The sequence below is a fragment of the Lycorma delicatula genome, chromosome 9 (genome assembly GCF_047948215.1).
Source record: "Lycorma delicatula isolate Av1 chromosome 9, ASM4794821v1, whole genome shotgun sequence".
NCBI classification, from domain to species: domain Eukaryota; kingdom Metazoa; phylum Arthropoda; class Insecta; order Hemiptera; family Fulgoridae; genus Lycorma; species Lycorma delicatula.
The window spans coordinates 557402-576160 of NC_134463.1; the positions used below are offsets into that span (position 1 = coordinate 557402).

At 37.3% G+C, this 18759-nt stretch overlaps 1 protein-coding gene across 1 annotated transcript in view; it reads left to right on the top strand.

Annotated features, from left to right (window-relative positions):
* Positions 1–1658: 1658 nt before the first annotated feature.
* Positions 1659–18759, top strand: part of LOC142330207 (cAMP-dependent protein kinase type I regulatory subunit-like) — a 144029-nt gene continuing 126928 nt past the window's right edge. The window contains exons 1-3 of the mRNA XM_075375337.1: positions 1659–1797; positions 2519–2626; positions 4769–4920. Coding sequence (XP_075231452.1) covers positions 4879–4920 — 42 coding nt within the window. The 5' untranslated portion in view covers positions 1659–1797; positions 2519–2626; positions 4769–4878. The remainder of the gene's footprint in view (positions 1798–2518; positions 2627–4768; positions 4921–18759) is intronic.

Here is an 18759-nt window from a genome sequence, read left to right on the forward strand (position 1 = left end):
TCGTTTATTTAGACTAAATAATTTTCCGTTCACATAAGTTATAAAAAAAACTTTTCTCAGGATTACCAGAGGAATTTCCTCTACAAAATAGATGAAGCTATCTATCTATGGATAGGAGGTAATATCTATGGACAGCAGTAGCCCCACTACTTCCTATCTTATCAAATCTATTTAGATTATAAGTAACTCAACTCGTTCGTATAAGACAGAACAGTGGAAATATTGCTGAAGTATGAGTACGATTTCCATTTGTCAACTCAAAAAATATAATCAAAATAACAAATTCATTTCTTTATGATAAATTAAACTATCCTTTTTAAATGAATACGATTCATCGTAGAATTGAAGAATTCTGCGATAAAAATTAATTTCAATTTGCTCCTTCGAACGAAGGAGACACTTTCTCCTTCGTTCTCGCTCCTGTCCACCGTTTTGTTATTCTTATATCAAAAATTTATCTCAGGTTCGGATAGGCGAATCGCATTAACATTTGTTAAGCATCTTTGTAATGGAGGTTTTACAATATTTCGAAGCGCCCCTATGAAGAGGCCGCAGCATACCGTTTGGGAATCACTGGTCGATAAGGTTTCGGTTATTATCAGTAATACGAAATTGGGAAATTATCTTCGATTAGTTTTCCTTATCGAGAAACAATTATTTCCATTTAGAAAGATTTTCTAGCAGTTTTAGCATTAGTTGCCCTTACATTCGATGCGTATAAAAGAAACTTCTTCTACTAAAATAACAGTTTGTTCAAAATATTATCGTGCTTTATTTTTTCAACCGTGTTTAAATTTCCGTCTGTATTTTGTCCGAACTTGATTCAAAACAGTTCGGTCAATTCTGTATTATTTTAAAAATAGTTTTAAAAAAAATATTTTTTAATAAATCGGACAAAAATTTCAAATCTTGGCCACACGTAATTATTTCTATCTGTAGCGATATCATTTCTGCATCTATTTTTATCTTATTTTTATTTAGTCTGAAACAAATAAATTAGACGATCGAATCAATTTTATTAGAATTCCTTTTTTTCATTATAAGAAGACCGTATCGCTGAATCGTAAAATTAGACCGCATGATATAAGATCGGTTACAGTTTATTTTAAATTTTATAGATTAATTTAAATGTGTTAAATTAGCTTTTTTTTGTTTTAAATGGAAGAGTAGCCTCGGATAAAATATCAGAACGTTTTACTCTTAGAAAAAAAACATTAATATAACATTGAGGTATATTATTTAAACAGGAGGTATTTTCTTTACAGAAAAATTTACAGATTCTTACTTTTACTGTGCTAGTAAATAATTGTTATAATTATGCCCAAGCTAAATTCAACGATATTTTTAATTAGCTGACAACTAATACATTATTACTTATCGATCTTGTTTTTGTTTGATATTAAACATTTTTAGCTGACTTAAAATAATCTTAATTCGAGGAATAATTTGTTGTAAACACATCATAATTAAAAATGTATATAAATTTTTCAATCTGTTAATAAGATTTAGAAACAATTTTATTCTGTTTATTTATTAACTATCATAAATATTTTTTGAACAAACAGTGGCAAAACGTTTGTGTTTCAAGCTATATAATTTTTTTTTATTATTATTAAATTTCTTATATGTAAAATTGTTAATAATTTTTTTAAAAGTATTTATGATGCCATCTACCGACTCAATTTCACTTTCGTCGTTAACGTTTTGGTGTATGTACGTGGGTTTATAATGATGAACTTTTTTTATAGAATATTCTAGAAAAATAACTGTTGAACACAATTTAGGACGTTATTTAAAGTAAGTAATAACTTTATTACTCTTTATTTAGTAAAAAAATAATGCATTTTACATTAGCTTGATTAACCAATATGGCGGCGTTATTTTTATAAAATTAGATTTTATATAGGAACTGCAATGCATTTTAGATCCATGAGAATATAGCGGATGCATTACTTTCATATAACCCCCTTTAAATAATTTAAGTGAAGCTGTTAAAATTAAGTTATACAGTTTTTAATGTATTAAATATATTCATATCTGTCCTATTTTATTGTTGTGCAAAAAATATTGCTCCTATTTTATGTTTTGTATAAGATCACCATCGGTGTAGTTTTCTCAAAGTGTAATGTAATGAGATAAACAGATTAAAGGTATCACTTGTATGATTGAATGTCACACATATTTCAGTGGATTCCAGTATTTCGATGTTAAACAAAGCAAAGGTAAATCCTTCCTAAATTTCTATACTGTGTCTTGTACAGAAAACTCATTACTTCTTTGAGACTGGTTGTGTCAGTTACCTCATATCAGGTAATAGTTATGGTGCACATTTAGCTATTTCATGGTAACTTAAACTGAAAGAAACCTGATGTATAATTAAAATTCTCATTTTCACCAACATGTAAAATTTTACTTAGATTTTGTAACCGGTCTATAATTGTCATAAGTTAATAATCGAATACAAAAATATTTATTGTATCGCTTCTAATGTATTCATTAGTTTTATTTAAAATTACAGGTTTTGGACGCTAAGAGCACTAATGTTGATATGAAATTGAGAGACAACAGAGATGGTACATATACATGCAGTTACACACCAAAATCTGGAGGAAGACATGCTGTACAGGTAATACAGTTATGATTTTTTTTTTGTTTAGATATCGACTAAGACATTCCAAAAAAAAATAGTATCATAGTATACAGTTACCCGATCAAAAAGAACTGCAATTTACATTACTACATTTTTTAAGATTATTGAAGTGGAACTTTGCTATATTCTTGCCTAGGACAGTCAGTGATGATAAGTTTTTAAAAAAAAATTGTTATAGAATTTGATTCGGTGTTTCGTTACAGCAGATTGAACAGGAACTGGTTTATTAAGCACGGCTTCAGTCATTTTCGTTTAAATTAGTTCACGTACTTTTATTTTGAAAATGTTGCTCCTTCAGATGTTATAGGTGTTGCAAAATGATTATAATAGGATTCAATTCCACGATTTGGTTTCAGGTTTGCATTAAAGAATTCATAGTATATTTTAATAAATAATTTCTGAGCACTTACCCTACTGCTATACTAGTATTTTTTTATGTTTTATTGGTGAATATGAAATTGTTTTCATATTATAAATTAAAGTGAATTAGTGCAATTCAATGAAATTAAAATATTTTAATTGATCGTGACAGAAATCATATTTGGTGTGTATAGTTTTTAACCGATAAATGTTAACTTTTATTTTTTTTAAAATGTATTGCCATTATTTGAGTAAGTGGTGCCCACCAAAGTTCTTGCAATAGTAATAATAATAATTTATTTATTTGTTTGTTTGTATTTTTTGTGTAATAGGACAGCTAACTATAGTCTTTGTGTGTTACACAATAGTACATAAAAAAATCAAAAAAATCAATATACATTAAATATAAATTAAAAATTTCAATATAAATTAAAAATACAAAATTTAATCATTAGTTCATAATAATTATTAGTCATTGGTTCATAATCATAGCTCATATAATTATTAGTTCATAAAAATAAGAGTAATACTGGTGTTTTAATTATGTTACACAATTATATTATTAGTGTCTTTATTAGTGTCTTATTAGTGTCTTTGCATAAATACAAGATTACAGATAAACATGTACACATAATTAAAAATACACATAATTCAGGAAACAAAATTAAATAATATAGTTTAATAACAATAATAACATTAGTTATAAATTCAAAAATTTACATCTTAACTCCTTCATCCAATTACATTTAATTAGAATTTCAGTTACTTATACAGCACTGTCAATATATACATATATATACATACACATATACATAGATACATATATACATACACACACACACACACACACACACACACACACACACACACACACACACACACACACACACACACACACACACATATATATATACACACACACACACACACAAAATTGAAGAGGATATTACAGCTTTATTGACCAGGGAAAGTAGATAGCTGCATCCCTTACTTATTAAGAATAGTAATAGTACAGTAGCTATTTTATGGCTCATACCAGGATCCAGGATGTCTTGTAAATTAGAATTGAAGTACTAACCAAGGCAGGTAATAGAAATAAGCAATTGATGGTGTTAAAATAGCTTGTACAGTTTAGCCTTGATCTTTCAAATATCACATGAAAAGGGAAGCAATCAATAACTCAGTTGTAACTCTTAACCCAGAAATAACTTACAGAAAATTACATTAAAAGATTTTAGATAAGGTAATAAATTACACCCCTTTACAACTAATGGTTGTATAAATCCTGGACTGTCTCAAGGAGTAGCATCCTGAAAATTGAAGGATGTGAAATAAGAATAAAATTTCAATAGCTGAAGCCTCATTTAATAATCTAGTTCCCATAGTTAAACAGACTTAAACAATGTTGAGTACAGTTTCACTGCGTGTTACTGGAATCTATAATTGACAAAAAACTGCTGAAATAATTAAACTGAGGATATATAAATGTAATAAAATTTAATTATTATAATCAGTTAGTTAAACTATGAGAAAGTCATAATTATTCCAATTTAATCTAAATTTTTTTTCAAGAAGTGAAAAACACCTGAAGGTAGTATGATCTCTGATAATTTTTATTATCAGAATTTGCAGTTACAGAAAAAATACTATTTTACTGTAGGAGGTACATTTAGGTTCTAGTCTAAAATAATATAATCAAATGAAATAAAATAGTTAATTTTTTTATGTATAATACATTATTAAGTTCTTCTGTTACAGGTGTCTGGTGGATTCTGGTGCAATTGGAAAAGTAGAAGATCGTAAAGTGACATGTACTATAACCAATCCATCTCGGTCTCTCACAGAAAACCATATTACTTCACTTGCTGATGGAACATACCGAATCGGTTGTTATACACCATTTGAAGAAGGTATTGGTTCTACTATATTAAGTGAATTTTTTAACAGTTATAAAAATTAGTTAATGTTCAAGGTTTTCTAAAAGGGTGAAGTTAACCGAATAATATAACCAGTCTATTGTTAGGTTTGTCTACATTTAAATAATAGAATGAAATAGAAAAAAAAGAGTAAATTAATGAAATTAGGTATTTAAAAAAAACTTGAGAACCGTTTCCATTAATTGGCAGTATTTTCTGTAAATGTAAGTGTTACATTACCTTTTCGTTGGATTTCTTAGAATATATTAGTACAAGTTCAGGAATGCATTTGTTAGCATGAATTATTGTTTAGTGTTTTTACTTTACTTTTGATTTCATTATCTCTTCTTTTTTTTTAAATCAAAATTTCAAATTTATTTCAATCGCCTTTCTCTTTTTGGTTTTAATTTTTATTGTTTTATTGTTTACATAATGCATTTAATTAGAGTAATATTCACAATATTATTTATTTAATTAACTGCGTATTCTGATGTACATAATAAACATTTCTGATTGAAGCATAGGTGTGTAAAAAGGTATGCTTACATTATTTATATAATTTTAAAAATGCTGCCTGTTAATAGAAAAGATTCAAAGTTGTCATTACAACTTTTCAAAACCACCATTAAATGAGTAAAAAATTGTTTCTGAAATTTCTACTGTCATCATAAGGGTTCAAGAGAAACCATAAAATATGTAACTTTGTATACATGACAATTTTTATTTGCAAAGATTTATTTGTGTGATTGTTGAATAAGTTCCTTTCTGAAGTGTTTTTATTGCTAATTTTTATAAAATCATATTTATTCTGTCATTCATTGTAGAGGAACATAATTGTGTTTTTAAAGAGAAAAAAAAAACATCCATTAATTTTGTGTTTTAGTAACACTTTTCTTTACATGGAGAGAAAAGTCAAATTTTCTGTTGTTTTAAGTTTGTTATTTTTGAATATTTTACTTATGTTAGATAAGGCGTGCAAGGTGATTTTTATTTGCTGTGGCCATACAATTTACACATGCACAGGGACATGAGGAAGTGATCTGTGTATTTGTTACAATAATTTGATAAATTCATTTTGTTATGTGTGCTAAATCAATTTATTATATTTGTCAACTTCTTGATGTCCTTGGAAGGTCAGAAGAGTTTCTGAAAGTGTTATGATGAAGTGTCCATTCAGTGTAAATTTGTCTTGGTTTGCCATTAAAATTGTTTTGTTTGGAACTACCATATTTAAAGTTATCAACTGTTTAAAATTTATCTCCTTCAAGAAAAACAATGAAAAATTTGTTGTTCTTTCCACGGATTATCTAATAAAAATAAATCTGTGGTGACTGAGCTCTTTTATAATCTAAATTCGTATGAAAAATTATGTTAGAATCTCTTTTTTTTTAGTTACTCTCACTTACCCTCCTTTGTTACTCTTTTTACTCAACTCATGTCAAAAATTTTAGATTTCCTAACTCTTCATATTTAAGTAATAACATTGGGGAATAAAAAGTAATTTTTTTTTGTCCCTAGGAAGAAAAATATGCATTTCTAATAGTATTTTTTCTATTGAATTTAAATCTGATATCGGTTTTTTCCAATTACACAAGGTTTCTGAGAGACAGGCATCTATAATTTCAAACATTTTAATACTTTTTGCATTCTTAATTACACAATATTCAAATATTTGACTCATCTAGAAAGTAAGAAATGATGATTTTCTGCTATATTTTGATTGTGCAGCATTCCTCTTGATGGTCCAACAATAATCGGCCAGCATATTAGGACTCCATTTTCCTTGATACATCTTTTCCATAGCTGAAATCTGATGAAAGTGTACCTCATTCTCATTGCTCACTGTGCCAAGATTTTCTGGGAAGAAATCTAGGTACATAGATACGTACATAGTACGTATCTATGTATACATCTTCATCTATACGTACATAGTATAACCCAAATTTTTAAAAGATCATTGACAGTATCACGGTAATTTTCCTCCTTTCGATTTCCCAAAAAACTCTTGAGTAACATTTTTGAATGTTTGCCAATCTGTTTTCTCTGGTGGATTCAATATTTCCTCAAACTTTTCATCATGCATTAGTGGTCATATTTGTGGACCCACAAATATTCCTCCTTTAATTTTTACATCACTAATTTTAGGAAACTTCTGTTTTAAGTACATGAAACCACGAGTATTGTCCATGTCCTTGACAAAATTCTTCATTAATCTTAGTTTGATGTGTAACGTAGGTAGATGCACATTTTTAAGATTACACAATGGGTCATGTTTCACATCTTTCTGTTCAGGAATGAGTGATTCGCGTTTAGGCCACTTTTTTCTAAGGAAACGGTTTTGTCTGTCCCTACTATCCCATTTACACAAAAAAACAGCAGTACTTTGTGTAACCGAGCTGCAAACCAAGAATAAGTGCAATTACCTTCAAATCACCACAAATATTCCATTCATACTCTGAATATTGAAGCTTTTCCAATATAAATTTAAAGTTTTCATATGTTTCTTTCATACTAGCAGAGTTAGCCGCAGATACTATGGGAATTTGTTGCCATTATGCAGAAACAACTTTTAAACTAACTCTAGAGTATTCGGTGAACAAGTGCCATTCTGTTTGTTTATGTTCATTACAAAGTGTCTCCATGAGAAAAGAAATGTCATTATAAAACACTAAGCCATTTTCTTCAGAAAAAAAATCTTTAAATTCAGAATAACGATTACGATAAGTACATTTCTTTGTATTCTTTTGAAGAAGATTCCGTCCTTTTAGCTGGGAAGCAAGCATTTCAGACTGTTTTTTTGGATAATTTTAAATCTCGTATGAGATCGTTAAGATTCTCTTGAGTCAGCAAATGAGGCTCGGATGAACTGCTTTGTTGAAAAATTGTATCACCAGAATCTGTTTTTTTTCTTCCTTACTTCCATCAGACTTTGAGCTCACTTCATCTAATGTCACATGCTCTGGAGGCTTTAGTACGGGCAATTCTTTCCAGTGTGGAACTGGTCTTATTGCAGATTGCAAGTTAGGGTACACCACTGTATGTTTTGATTTTGACGTAATCCCTTTAATATTTATTAAGCAGAAATAACAGTCCGAAGAGTGATCTTTGGGTTCTCCAAGAAACAGGGGTAAAAATTTGGTTGTAATTAATTTATTGATGAAGTACAAAGAATAGCTATATCCAGGTCCTTTGCAAAATTTTGCCACTTGAACTCAACAAAATATGAATGGAATAGATAGTAAGTCGGGATCTTTCCTTTTAACACAAAATGTTTAATTTTAGTAATTTAATGTTGATGCTAATATGTTTTTTATTTTAATGTAAATTACAGTCTTACATATACCTCTGCTTGCTTTGCTTGTTCCGAGTCTTATCTTTTTGTAATCTGTTTGGAAGTATAATATCGTGCCCGAATCGCTTTGTTTTCAGTCATTTGACTGGTTTGATGCAGCTCTCCAATATTCCCTATCTAGTGCTAGTCTTTTCATATCAGTATACCCCCTACATCTTGCATCCCTAACAATTTGTTTTACATATTCCAAACGTGGCCTGCCTACACAATTTTTCCCTTCTACCTGTCCTTCCAATATTAAAGCGACTATTCCAGGATGCCTTAGTATGTGGCCTATAAGTCTGTCTCTTCTTTTAGCTATATTTTTCCAAATGCTTGTTTCTTCATCTAATAGGTCTTCATTTGTCACTTTATCCAACCATCTGATTTTTAACATTATCCTATAGCAGCGCATTTCAAAAGCTTCTAATCCTTTCTTCTCAGATACTCCGATCGTCCAAGTTTCACTTCCATATAAAGCGACACTCCAAACATACACTTTCAAAAATCTTTTCCTCACATTTAAATTAATTCTTGATGTAAACAAATTATATTTCTTACTGAAGGCTCGTTTAGCTTGTGCTATTCGGCATTTTATATCGCTCCTGCTTCATCCATCTTTAGTAATTCTACTTCCCAAATAACAAAATTCTTCTACCTCCATAATCCTTTCTCCTCCTATTTTCACATTCAGGGGTCCATCTTTGTTATTTATACTACATTTAATTACTTTCGTTTTGTTCTTGTTTATTTTCATGTGATAGTTCTTGCGTAGGACTTCATCTATGCCGTTCATTGTTTCTTCGAAATCCTTTTTACTCTCGGCTAGAATTACTATATCATCAGCAAATCGTAGCATCTTTATCTTTTCACCTTGTACTGTTACTCCAAATCTAAATTGTTCTTTTACATCATTAACTGCTAGTTCCATGTAAAGATTAAAATGTAACGGGGATTAGAAACATCCTTGTCGGACTCCCTTTCTTATTACAGCTTCTTATGTTCTTCAATTATTACTGTTGTTGTTTGGTTCCTGTAAATGTTAGCAATTGTTCTTCTATCTCTGTATTTGAACCCTAATTTTTTTAAAATGCCGAACATTTTATTCCAGTCTACGTTATCGAATGCCTTTTCTAGATCTATAAACGCAAAGTATGTCGGTTTGTTTTACTTTAATCTTCCTTCCACTATTAATCTGAGGCCTAAAATTGCTTCTCTTGTCCCTATACTTTTCCTGAAACCAAATTGGTCTTCTCCTAACACTTCCTCCACTCTCCTCTCAATTCTTCTGTATAGAATTCTAGTTAAGATTTTTGATGCGTGACTAGTTAAACTAATTGTTCTGTTTAATCTTCTGATTTATCTGCTCCTGCCTTCTTTGGTATCATAATTTTGATACCAAAGTCTTTTTGAAGTCTTACGGAACTTTCCTTTTTTATAAATATTACACACCAGTTTGTACAATCTATCAATCGCTTCTTCACCTGCACTGCGCAGTAATTCTACAGGTATTCTGTATCAGTAATTGTCTACTTATATCCTACATGAAGAAGCCCTAATCTAATGGATTACTAGTAAAATTGATACGCACTGTGTAGAAAAGATGTAGATTCATTCTTTAGAGTGGAATCGTTTGCAGTCCTCTTTAGATCATCCTTTTCTAACTTCTACTCTTTTCCTTTATTCTTCATTCCTTTCTTCCTGCTAGTGATCTCTAGGTTTTGGCTGAATGCCTGCTAGGTCCGGCTTAAGATTATGGTAATCTTTAGAAATATTATGTCCTTGAATTTGAGTGATTTTCTCCCAAGTGTCTGCATAAAAAGCTAACCTACAGCTGAAGAATGGTAATGAGTACTATCAGACCTCGTATTTCATAATAAAAATATGAGTACAATATTTACGTTACGAATGTATTAATTCCTAGCATAACCAAAACATAGTAAGTTGAAAAAAGGATTTATTATCATTGTCACATATAGTACTGTTTTTTTCTTTTGTTGCAGGTAACACAACGTTCATTTAATTATTAAAAAAAAGAAGAACTACAATGGAAGTGTCCTTCCATATATTGTGGTAAAACCTTTATTTTTTTATTATTTTATAAAATTTTTCATCAAAGCAAGTTTTATATGTAATGGTGGAAGGTAGACGTTCTTTAGATTTACAAAATTCACAAATAATATTTTTCTGCTCAGCCCTTGGGCCGGTTTTTTAGTTTTAATGTAATAGTTTTTCTGTTTCTATTGTCCTGCTTGTGTAATAAACCAAAGTACTTTGTATAACTGATAGATGCAGCCTTAAGAAAAAATTGTTATCACCCTTAGGTCTCTACATATACGCCCATGAATAACTTTCATCTGTATCAACACAAGTAAAAATTTCATACTGTCATATGTCTTCTTCATTTGTGCTAAAGAGGAAAGGAGAATTGATGTTTTCTTATTTCCAATGTGAAGGAGGATGGTTTTCAAACATTTTCAGAGGGATCTATATGCAGTCTGAATTCTGAAGGATTGTGACGCTGCTATAGTAAATCCAGTGAGGAATTTAAATCATTGGAGAACACTTTTATCGTGTAAGGAGAACAGGTGCCGAAATTCTTGCTGCTTAGTAAAGGAAAACATATTTGAGTGCCGCTGTAAGGTTAAAGCTTTCTAATTTTGAAGTCAGGAACTCTGAGATTACATTTAAAACAAATTAACATAATGAAACAGATCATTAAGGTTCTGGTTCAGTAATTTGTGAGATTCAGTGCTCTCATCTTGGGAATTTGGATCCTGTTCTTTTTCGTTAATTTCTGAGTCACTATGTCTTCATCACCAACATTTTCTTCTAAACTGCACGTTTCTGGTAGAATTGGAAAAGTTAACGCCTCTTCATTTGGAATAGGCTCTCATAGCTGAAGGAATAGTATAATATGAAACAGATTTCTTAAATTTACTTGTAATGCCTTTGCATTATGCAAGAGTAAACAGTGTGCGAGTGGTCCTAAACGATCTTTTCATACCCACAACAAAAGGCGTATATTGTGGCTTCCCACTTATTCAGCTATTTAGTAAAGTTACACAAAAACTATAGCAAATAAGAGGTCCGAGAAGCCCCACGCCCCACCAAAATGCGTTAATGACTCCCGGCCCCTCCAGCGGCAAAATAAATTTAACCGTACTCCCGAAGGAGAGTTCCGGTACGGATTTCTTGTCACAAGTGACAATTAAGGATGTCCTACTGGAAATTCTAGCAATATTCCCCGCCTGTGCCAAGCAAATTCTCTGAAGGACGTGGTATTCAGGCCATCATAGAGTGTGACATGCTATCTAGGTACGGTTAGGCAAACTCTCAGACTGCTACAGTCGAACGCCAATTCAGTAGTAGGCAAGACGGCAGAACGTTGCCGCCAGGCCGAGTGTCTACTAATAGACGTGATACTGTTGTCCGGGTCGTTACTGTACGCGAACAAACAACTGACTATTCTAAATTACTTTACGTATAGTACGGATAGACCAGTACGACCCGGACCCTTTCACAGACAGCAGCGCATCTCCAAACAGAGCCGCACGGTTAGACAAATAGTCTCGCACTACGGCCTGCAGGGCACAGGACCGTTGCGGTCCTCCGGCCAACAGAGGATAGAACTCCAATACAAAGAAAGAAATGACCCCAACATGCCAAAAAAAAATTGCCAAACACATCCACAGTCGGCGCCATCCACTTCGGCAAGTGCATTCAAGATGGAATCCTCAGTGAATCCCCCTTCATGAAGCCATACTGGCCTCAACTAAAAAGACATCTAACATCGATGCATTCCCGGAGCCGTTCCACGGATAGCCTCTCGGGGGGCTTGCCGATGGCCATCTCGAGACTGATGACTGTCGACCTAACTAGAGTCGTTTCCTGGTTTTGGGAGCACCGTCACCAAACCCATCTTCCTGCAAGTCGGATGGCCGCTCCGACTGGGGCGCCTTGAGAGCTGCCTGCCGGGCGGCTCTCTTGTGACGGGCGGCGGGTGGTGGAGGGTGTCCGGGGCTCGTTGGTCAGTGCCCGGTCCTTTCTCGGTGCCATTCGGGAGGGCACTCGGTCTGTGGTCACAAGATCTGCGGCTTGCTCGCTCGTGATGGGGTCTCGCCCGCCCTGGCCCCGACTACTGCTTCATCTTCCGGAGCGCCTGGAGGCAAATTGTCCGGGTTCTCCTGGTGAGTCGCCACGAATGTTGGCGTGTGGTCACGACCGCCTGGCCCGCGCCGAGGGCTGGACGGTGCGCGCAATTGCATGGGCTTGGCGGCTGCCTTACAGGGGTTGTAATGTCGCATGGAACACAGTGAGCAGGTGGAATTGATGGCTGAAAAATTCAGCTGGGCCATCAAGACTGGCTGCGATAGGGTCCTACGGCGGCCAAGGCTAATGGACGGTCCCATCATCGTAGTCAGTCCGCTGATTAGAGAGTGCCTGTAGCCGTCATGACCTTCGCTTTTGGGAGGCCGTCTGTTGATCGCAGACGGCGGCCCGGAAAAAGATGGTAGTCCTCTGACCTAAGCGTGCTGGGCGCAAGGGTAGATCGTAGGTAGGCCCAAGCGTAGCCCCCTAACGGGGATTATCGTTGATGACGTGCGCGCTGAGGTCCTACGTATCTATCGGCGCGTCCGCAGTGAAGACGTAGCGTGCTGGGTGCAAGGGTAGATCGTAGGTAGGCCCAAGCGTAGCCTCCTAACGGGGATTATCGTTGATGACGTGCGCGCTGAGGTCCTACGTATCTACCGGCGCGTCCGCAGTGAAGACCTACGAGCCATCAAGGAAATCACACTCGTGTTTCGGAGAGATTCCATGCGCGAGTTGCAGCGCAACCCCTGGCAGCTCGCGAAATCGTGTTATGGGCCCAAGCCATTGCACGTGCAATCCGGTTTTCGCTCGAGTTTGGTGGTCGAGACGATACGTTGACATCTGAGGCGACTTACCGGGCGTTCCTGGATGCTCTGTTTCCGGATGCTCGGAAAGATGGTGTGGTGGTCGGCGTCGGGGAGGGTGGGACGCCGTCCCTGGCGTGCGGGTTGTGGGTCCCGTGATTGTGGACCGTCTGTTTTCGCGAATGGCGCTGGGGGTGGCCGGGTGTTGGCTGGCTTGACCCGGATGTCTTCTGTCGCCTTTTGCTTGTCATGGGGAGCTCTTGGCGGGCGGTTCTCTGGGTGCCTTGGTTTGGGCTTCTTTCCGCTTGTCGGGAAGTGGCTTTGGTGAGGGTGCTTTTGGAGCCGGGAAGGGGTTCTGGTTCGGTCGGCGGTTGTCGGCTTCTTGATGGTTTTCGGCGGGTTGCTTCGGGGGGCTGGTTGTGGGGCGGCTCTGGGGATGCATCGATGTGAGATGTCTTTTTAGTCGAAGCCAGTATGGCTTCATGAAGGTGGATTCACCGAGGATTGCATCTTGAATGCACATGCCGAAGTGGAAGGCGCCGACTGTGGATGTGTTTGGCAATTTGTTTTGACATTGAGGCGTCATTTCCTTCTTTGTATTGGAGTTGTATCCTCTATCGGTAGGAGGACCGCAATGGTACTGTGCCCTGCAGGCCGTAGTTTGAGACTATTTGTCTAACTATTTGTCACACTCTGTTTGGAGATGCGCTGCTCTCTGTGGAAGGGCCTCATCGTGGGAATCCCGCAAGGTTTCGTTCTCGGTTCTCTGCTCTGTAGTTTGGTATTTGACGGATTTCTTTGGCTGACATTCCCGAAAAGGTTCGCGGCTCGTGCTTTCGCCGATGACTGTCTCCTGTTGGTTCGTGGTGGTTTGCGGCCGCGGCTTGCGGAACGGGAGCGGACTGCTTTGACGACCGGTTAGGGCTGGATGGGTGTGTAGAATTTTGGGATTTCTGTGCCCAAAACGAAGTTTTTGGCACAGAAATCTCAAAATCTTGTAGACTGTGGTGAACCATCACTTCGGGATAGACGAAACCAGCTTTTATTATCTTATTTTGCTCGTCTCAAAGGACAGCAAAATCACCCGGCTTTTGACTCGTTCTTTAGAAATCCTAATTTAAGAAAGTACGAGGACCATCCACATTGTACTGCATCAGTAGGTGTTCGTACCCGACGTCTACTGCAGCATATAAATGTTGACACACCGTCATTCTTTCCAACGTATCGTTGCTCATATCCACCGCGGGGAATAAACCTTATAAATTTTACTTTTGACCTTACGACATACAATAAACAATCAACACTACCTATTGTCTTCCAGCAAATATTTCAGTGTGTTCTCTCCAACATGAACCCAGACGCGGTGGTATACATTGATGGATGGAAACAAAACGATACAATTGTGCATTTGTTGTCAATGAAAGAACTTATATGTGTTGGTTCTGTGTTCTGATTGCTTCTAGTAAGTGACCCCCTGACCCCCGTATTGGACCCCCTCCGATTATAGTGAGTGGGGTATCAAGTTAATTGGGATTGAGTTGAGAGTTAGATTTTTAACATTTTATAATTTTATCTGCTTTTGCTGAATTGTAAGACGGCTGACAAATGTTTTAAACCTAAAAAAACACTGGCTCGTTCCCCTGTTAGGATGGAAGTATCGCAGCAGGAACAGTCTGTGAGCCGATTGGAGAGCGTGTCTCCGCAGACTACACCTAGTGTACGGACAGTCCCACTTCCACAAAGAGACAAGAGAAGGGAGGCCCCTGGCGATAAGCCTCAAAAACTTAAACTAGAGGAGATTGAAGCTAGCACAGATAGAAGCTAGCTCGATTCTATCGAGGGCACAGACTTTGATCAGTCGATGAAAGAAGTTGGAAATTTAGTGAAATTAGTGCATGGAAGCACTAATACTAAGAAAGAAATTAAAGAATGAGCTTTTAAGATTCTTGAATTAGCTAAAGACTTAGGAACCTCGGTGAGGGCTCTTTATGAGCTCTCACATCCGAAGCGATGTAATGAGATTCCGACTCAGACTGAATTGCCACACCAAAGTCAAGTAGTGGACATAATGGCGGATATAACATCGGACGATGATCTGATACGCCTCCTACATAGGAAATGGCCTATTGATTTATTGCAGCGTCTTGTACAACTAGAGGAATATCCACAGGAGGGTGACACGTGTCATTTTCATGACGTTGTGGAAAATAAAAGCGTTCAAGAATCTAGGAGGTACCAAGCGAAACCAGGTGAAATAAAGCAAGATATCTCTACTATAATGTGTAGTGATGCTTCTACGATTCAATTTACGCGATATACAATATTTTATGACTCATCGGAGCATGCGGAGCCATTACTCCAGACGATATTAGCTGCCTTGAAAAGAGTTGTAAGTAGTTCTGCAGTGCCGACTTTCGTTCTTCCTGGAGGCAAATTCGGGACAAGCTTACGCAAGATTATATTGTACTTGCTTCGTCAACAGGAGGGAAACATTAAGATTTATGTCCGACCAGGAGAAGGACGTGAAGAAGTAAAACAGGTCTTAAGAACTACACCCGCGGTAACTGATAGCGGTACTGTTATTGTTAAAGCGCAGGGAAGATCCTACGCGGATTTATTACGGACTGTCAAGTCTTCGGTGTCACAAGAAGAAGTGGGTGATATTTTGTCACTAAAGAAAGGTGTAAATGATGATTTATATATTCGGGTCCAAGGTTCAAAGAAAGCTGCCGAGCTGAAAACGTTATTGAAAACCAAGGCGGCTGATCTTAAAATTGATCTCAGGTCACGTCAAAGCAGGCGTACGGTGGTACATGTTAAGGGCATAGCCATGGATACAACAGAAGAAGAAGTAAGCGCTGCGTTATCGCGAGTACTCGGTGAGGACGAAGACTTTAAATTATCGTCAATAAGACAAGCTTACGGTGAAACTAAAAACGTCACCGTAATCACGAACTTCCGGGCCGCAAAAAAATTAACGGAAAGACGGGTTCGCATCGGCCGGGTTCATTGTGGAGCGTACATAAGAGAACCGGAAGAAAGATGTTTTAGATTTTGGTCTTTCGGCCACGTCTCTGCGATCTGCAAGGGTGTGGACCGTTCGCAACTGTGCTACGGGTGTGGAAAAGCGGGTCATCACAGAGCACAATGTAAAGATCTGACAACGTGCATGCTATGTGGTAAGGAGGGCCACAGGACCGGTCGGTGTACTGTTGCAAAATAAGATTTCTACAAATCAATTGCAATAGGAGCCGACAGTCATTGGCTTTATCGTGGGACACCGCTTTGACGGAGCGCTCAGACATCATTTTTGTGTCGGAACCTCCTTATGATCTTACTTCTGGAACAGGATGGCTAGTGGATGCGACGACAGCAGCTATTGGTTTTCCGGTGTCTGGGATCCCTATAATTAGCAGTGGCAGCAGTGACGGTTTTATATGGGCCGACCTCGGTGAAATCGTAGTATTTTCTTGCTACAATTCTCCAAATGCGGGAATAGATAATTTTGTAGTATTCCTAGAAAATCTTGCAGGAGAGGTTATGAGGCATAGAGGTCGTAAAGTCTTAATCGCTGGAGACTTTAACGCCAAAAGTCCCGAATTTGCGGGAACTGTAAACAGTCTAAGAGGGCGTCACCTGAGTGAGTATGTTAATACACTAGGGCTGACTTGTATAAACGGTGAAGATAAGACGTTCCGTAGACGAATGTCGTGTTCGGCAATAGATTTAGCCTTTACAACGAGTACTGATATTAACGACTTCTTTGATTGGAGGATTATTAATAAAGAGAGTTTATCGGACCATCTATTTATAGCATTTGAGTCCCGATCCAGGGAAATTCGTGTAATGTCGGGAAGGCTGATCGTCTCCAAAAAAGGATGCTTACGGTTTAGGGACAGAATAATCCTAAGACTTGCTGGCGATATGTTCCCCAAAGACTTTGTGGAACAAGTTCAAAAGGAATGCGGAAAAGCGGGGGTCTTAGTTTATCCCCGGAGGCAGCAACATGCTTACTGGTGGTCGCCTGATTTGGAACAACTACGGAAGGCGGCATGGAAAGCAAGAAGAGCCTACCAAAGATCGGGTAGGCAGAATGCTAGATTAAGGGATGCTGCGCGTGAGGTATACGTGGAAGCAAGGAATGCATATAATGCATCAATTAAAAGGGCTAAAGCCAGTTGCTGGAAGCGACTGTGTCAAGATATAGATGCTGATCCATGGGGCAGGGGTTTTAAAATTGTTACCAACAAGTTAGGGAAGAGATTACCTGCCTTAACAGACGATAAGATCCATCGTGTTGTTAAGGAATTATTTCCTCAGCAAGCGGATCCTGTTCGGGAAGAGATTGTGGATAATAGCTTTGAACTTCTTGACGCTAGTGAGCTATTAATGGCGGTGAAAAGAGTGAAGCTACATAAGGGACTCGGGCCAGATGGCATTCCAGCCGAGATAATCAGAATATTAGCAGAGAGGATGCCTGCAGAGCTTCTTAATATCATGAATAAGATCCTGAGAGATGGTTGTACTCCAATGCAATGGAAAGAGTCCAGGTTGGCCCTTATCAAGAAACCGGGGACCGATGACTTACAAGTAGCATATAGACCTATATGCATGATCAATAACATCTGCAAACTCCTAGAGAGATTGTTGGAATTGCGGCTGAAAAATGCGATTGAAGAACACGGTGGCCTTTCTAACGCACAATTTGGTTTCCGTAAGGGGCGTTCTACGGTGGGTGCTGTTAAGACAGTTATGCGTCTGGTGGACGAAGCGGCATCGGGTACTTGGCGCACCAGGAAGATACCGATTGTGATATTGCTTGATGCGAGCAATGCTTTTAATTCGCTGAAATGGGATGCGATCCTACAAGCGTTGAGAGATAAGGATATTCCTGGATACCTAAGAAGAATTATCCAGAATTACCTGCAGGATAGGTTTGTTGTTTGTCACCAGGGTAGATCCTGCTTCCGCTTCAAAGTGACGTGTGGAGTGCCTCAAGGCTCTGTCTTGGGGCCACTCCTTTGGAATCTGGTCTATGACGGAATTCTCGGGCTGAGTTATCCTCTGGGTGTTTTCCCAGTGGCTTTTGCTGACGACCTGGCCTTGGTTGTTACTGGAAAAACTGAAGTAGAGGTATCGGAGAAGGCAAACGCAGCGATACGAATGGCAGAAGTCTGGATGTCTACTAAAGGCTTAAAACTTTCGCACGGTAAAACAAAATACGTAGTCACGACAGGTCGTAGGAGAATATCTGACATCCTAATTCGAGTAGGGGGTAATCTTGTCCAGCAACAGACTTTAGCCAAATATTTAGGGATCTGGCTTGACAAGAGGAGGAGTTTTACGGCACACGTGAATGAAATACGTAAACGAGCTGAATGCACGGTCAAAAATCTTAGCAGATTACTCGGTAATATGACAGGATCCAGAACTGCGAAGCGTAAGATTTACGCTCGCGTAGTTAATTCCATCTTACTTTACGGTATACAAGTCTGGGAAAGAGCTCTGCGTGCCGACAAGAACAGAAGAGCCCTTGAAGGAATTCAACGGCGCACGGGCTAAAGAGTGATATGCGCATATTCTTCAGTCTCCACCGAGGCAGTA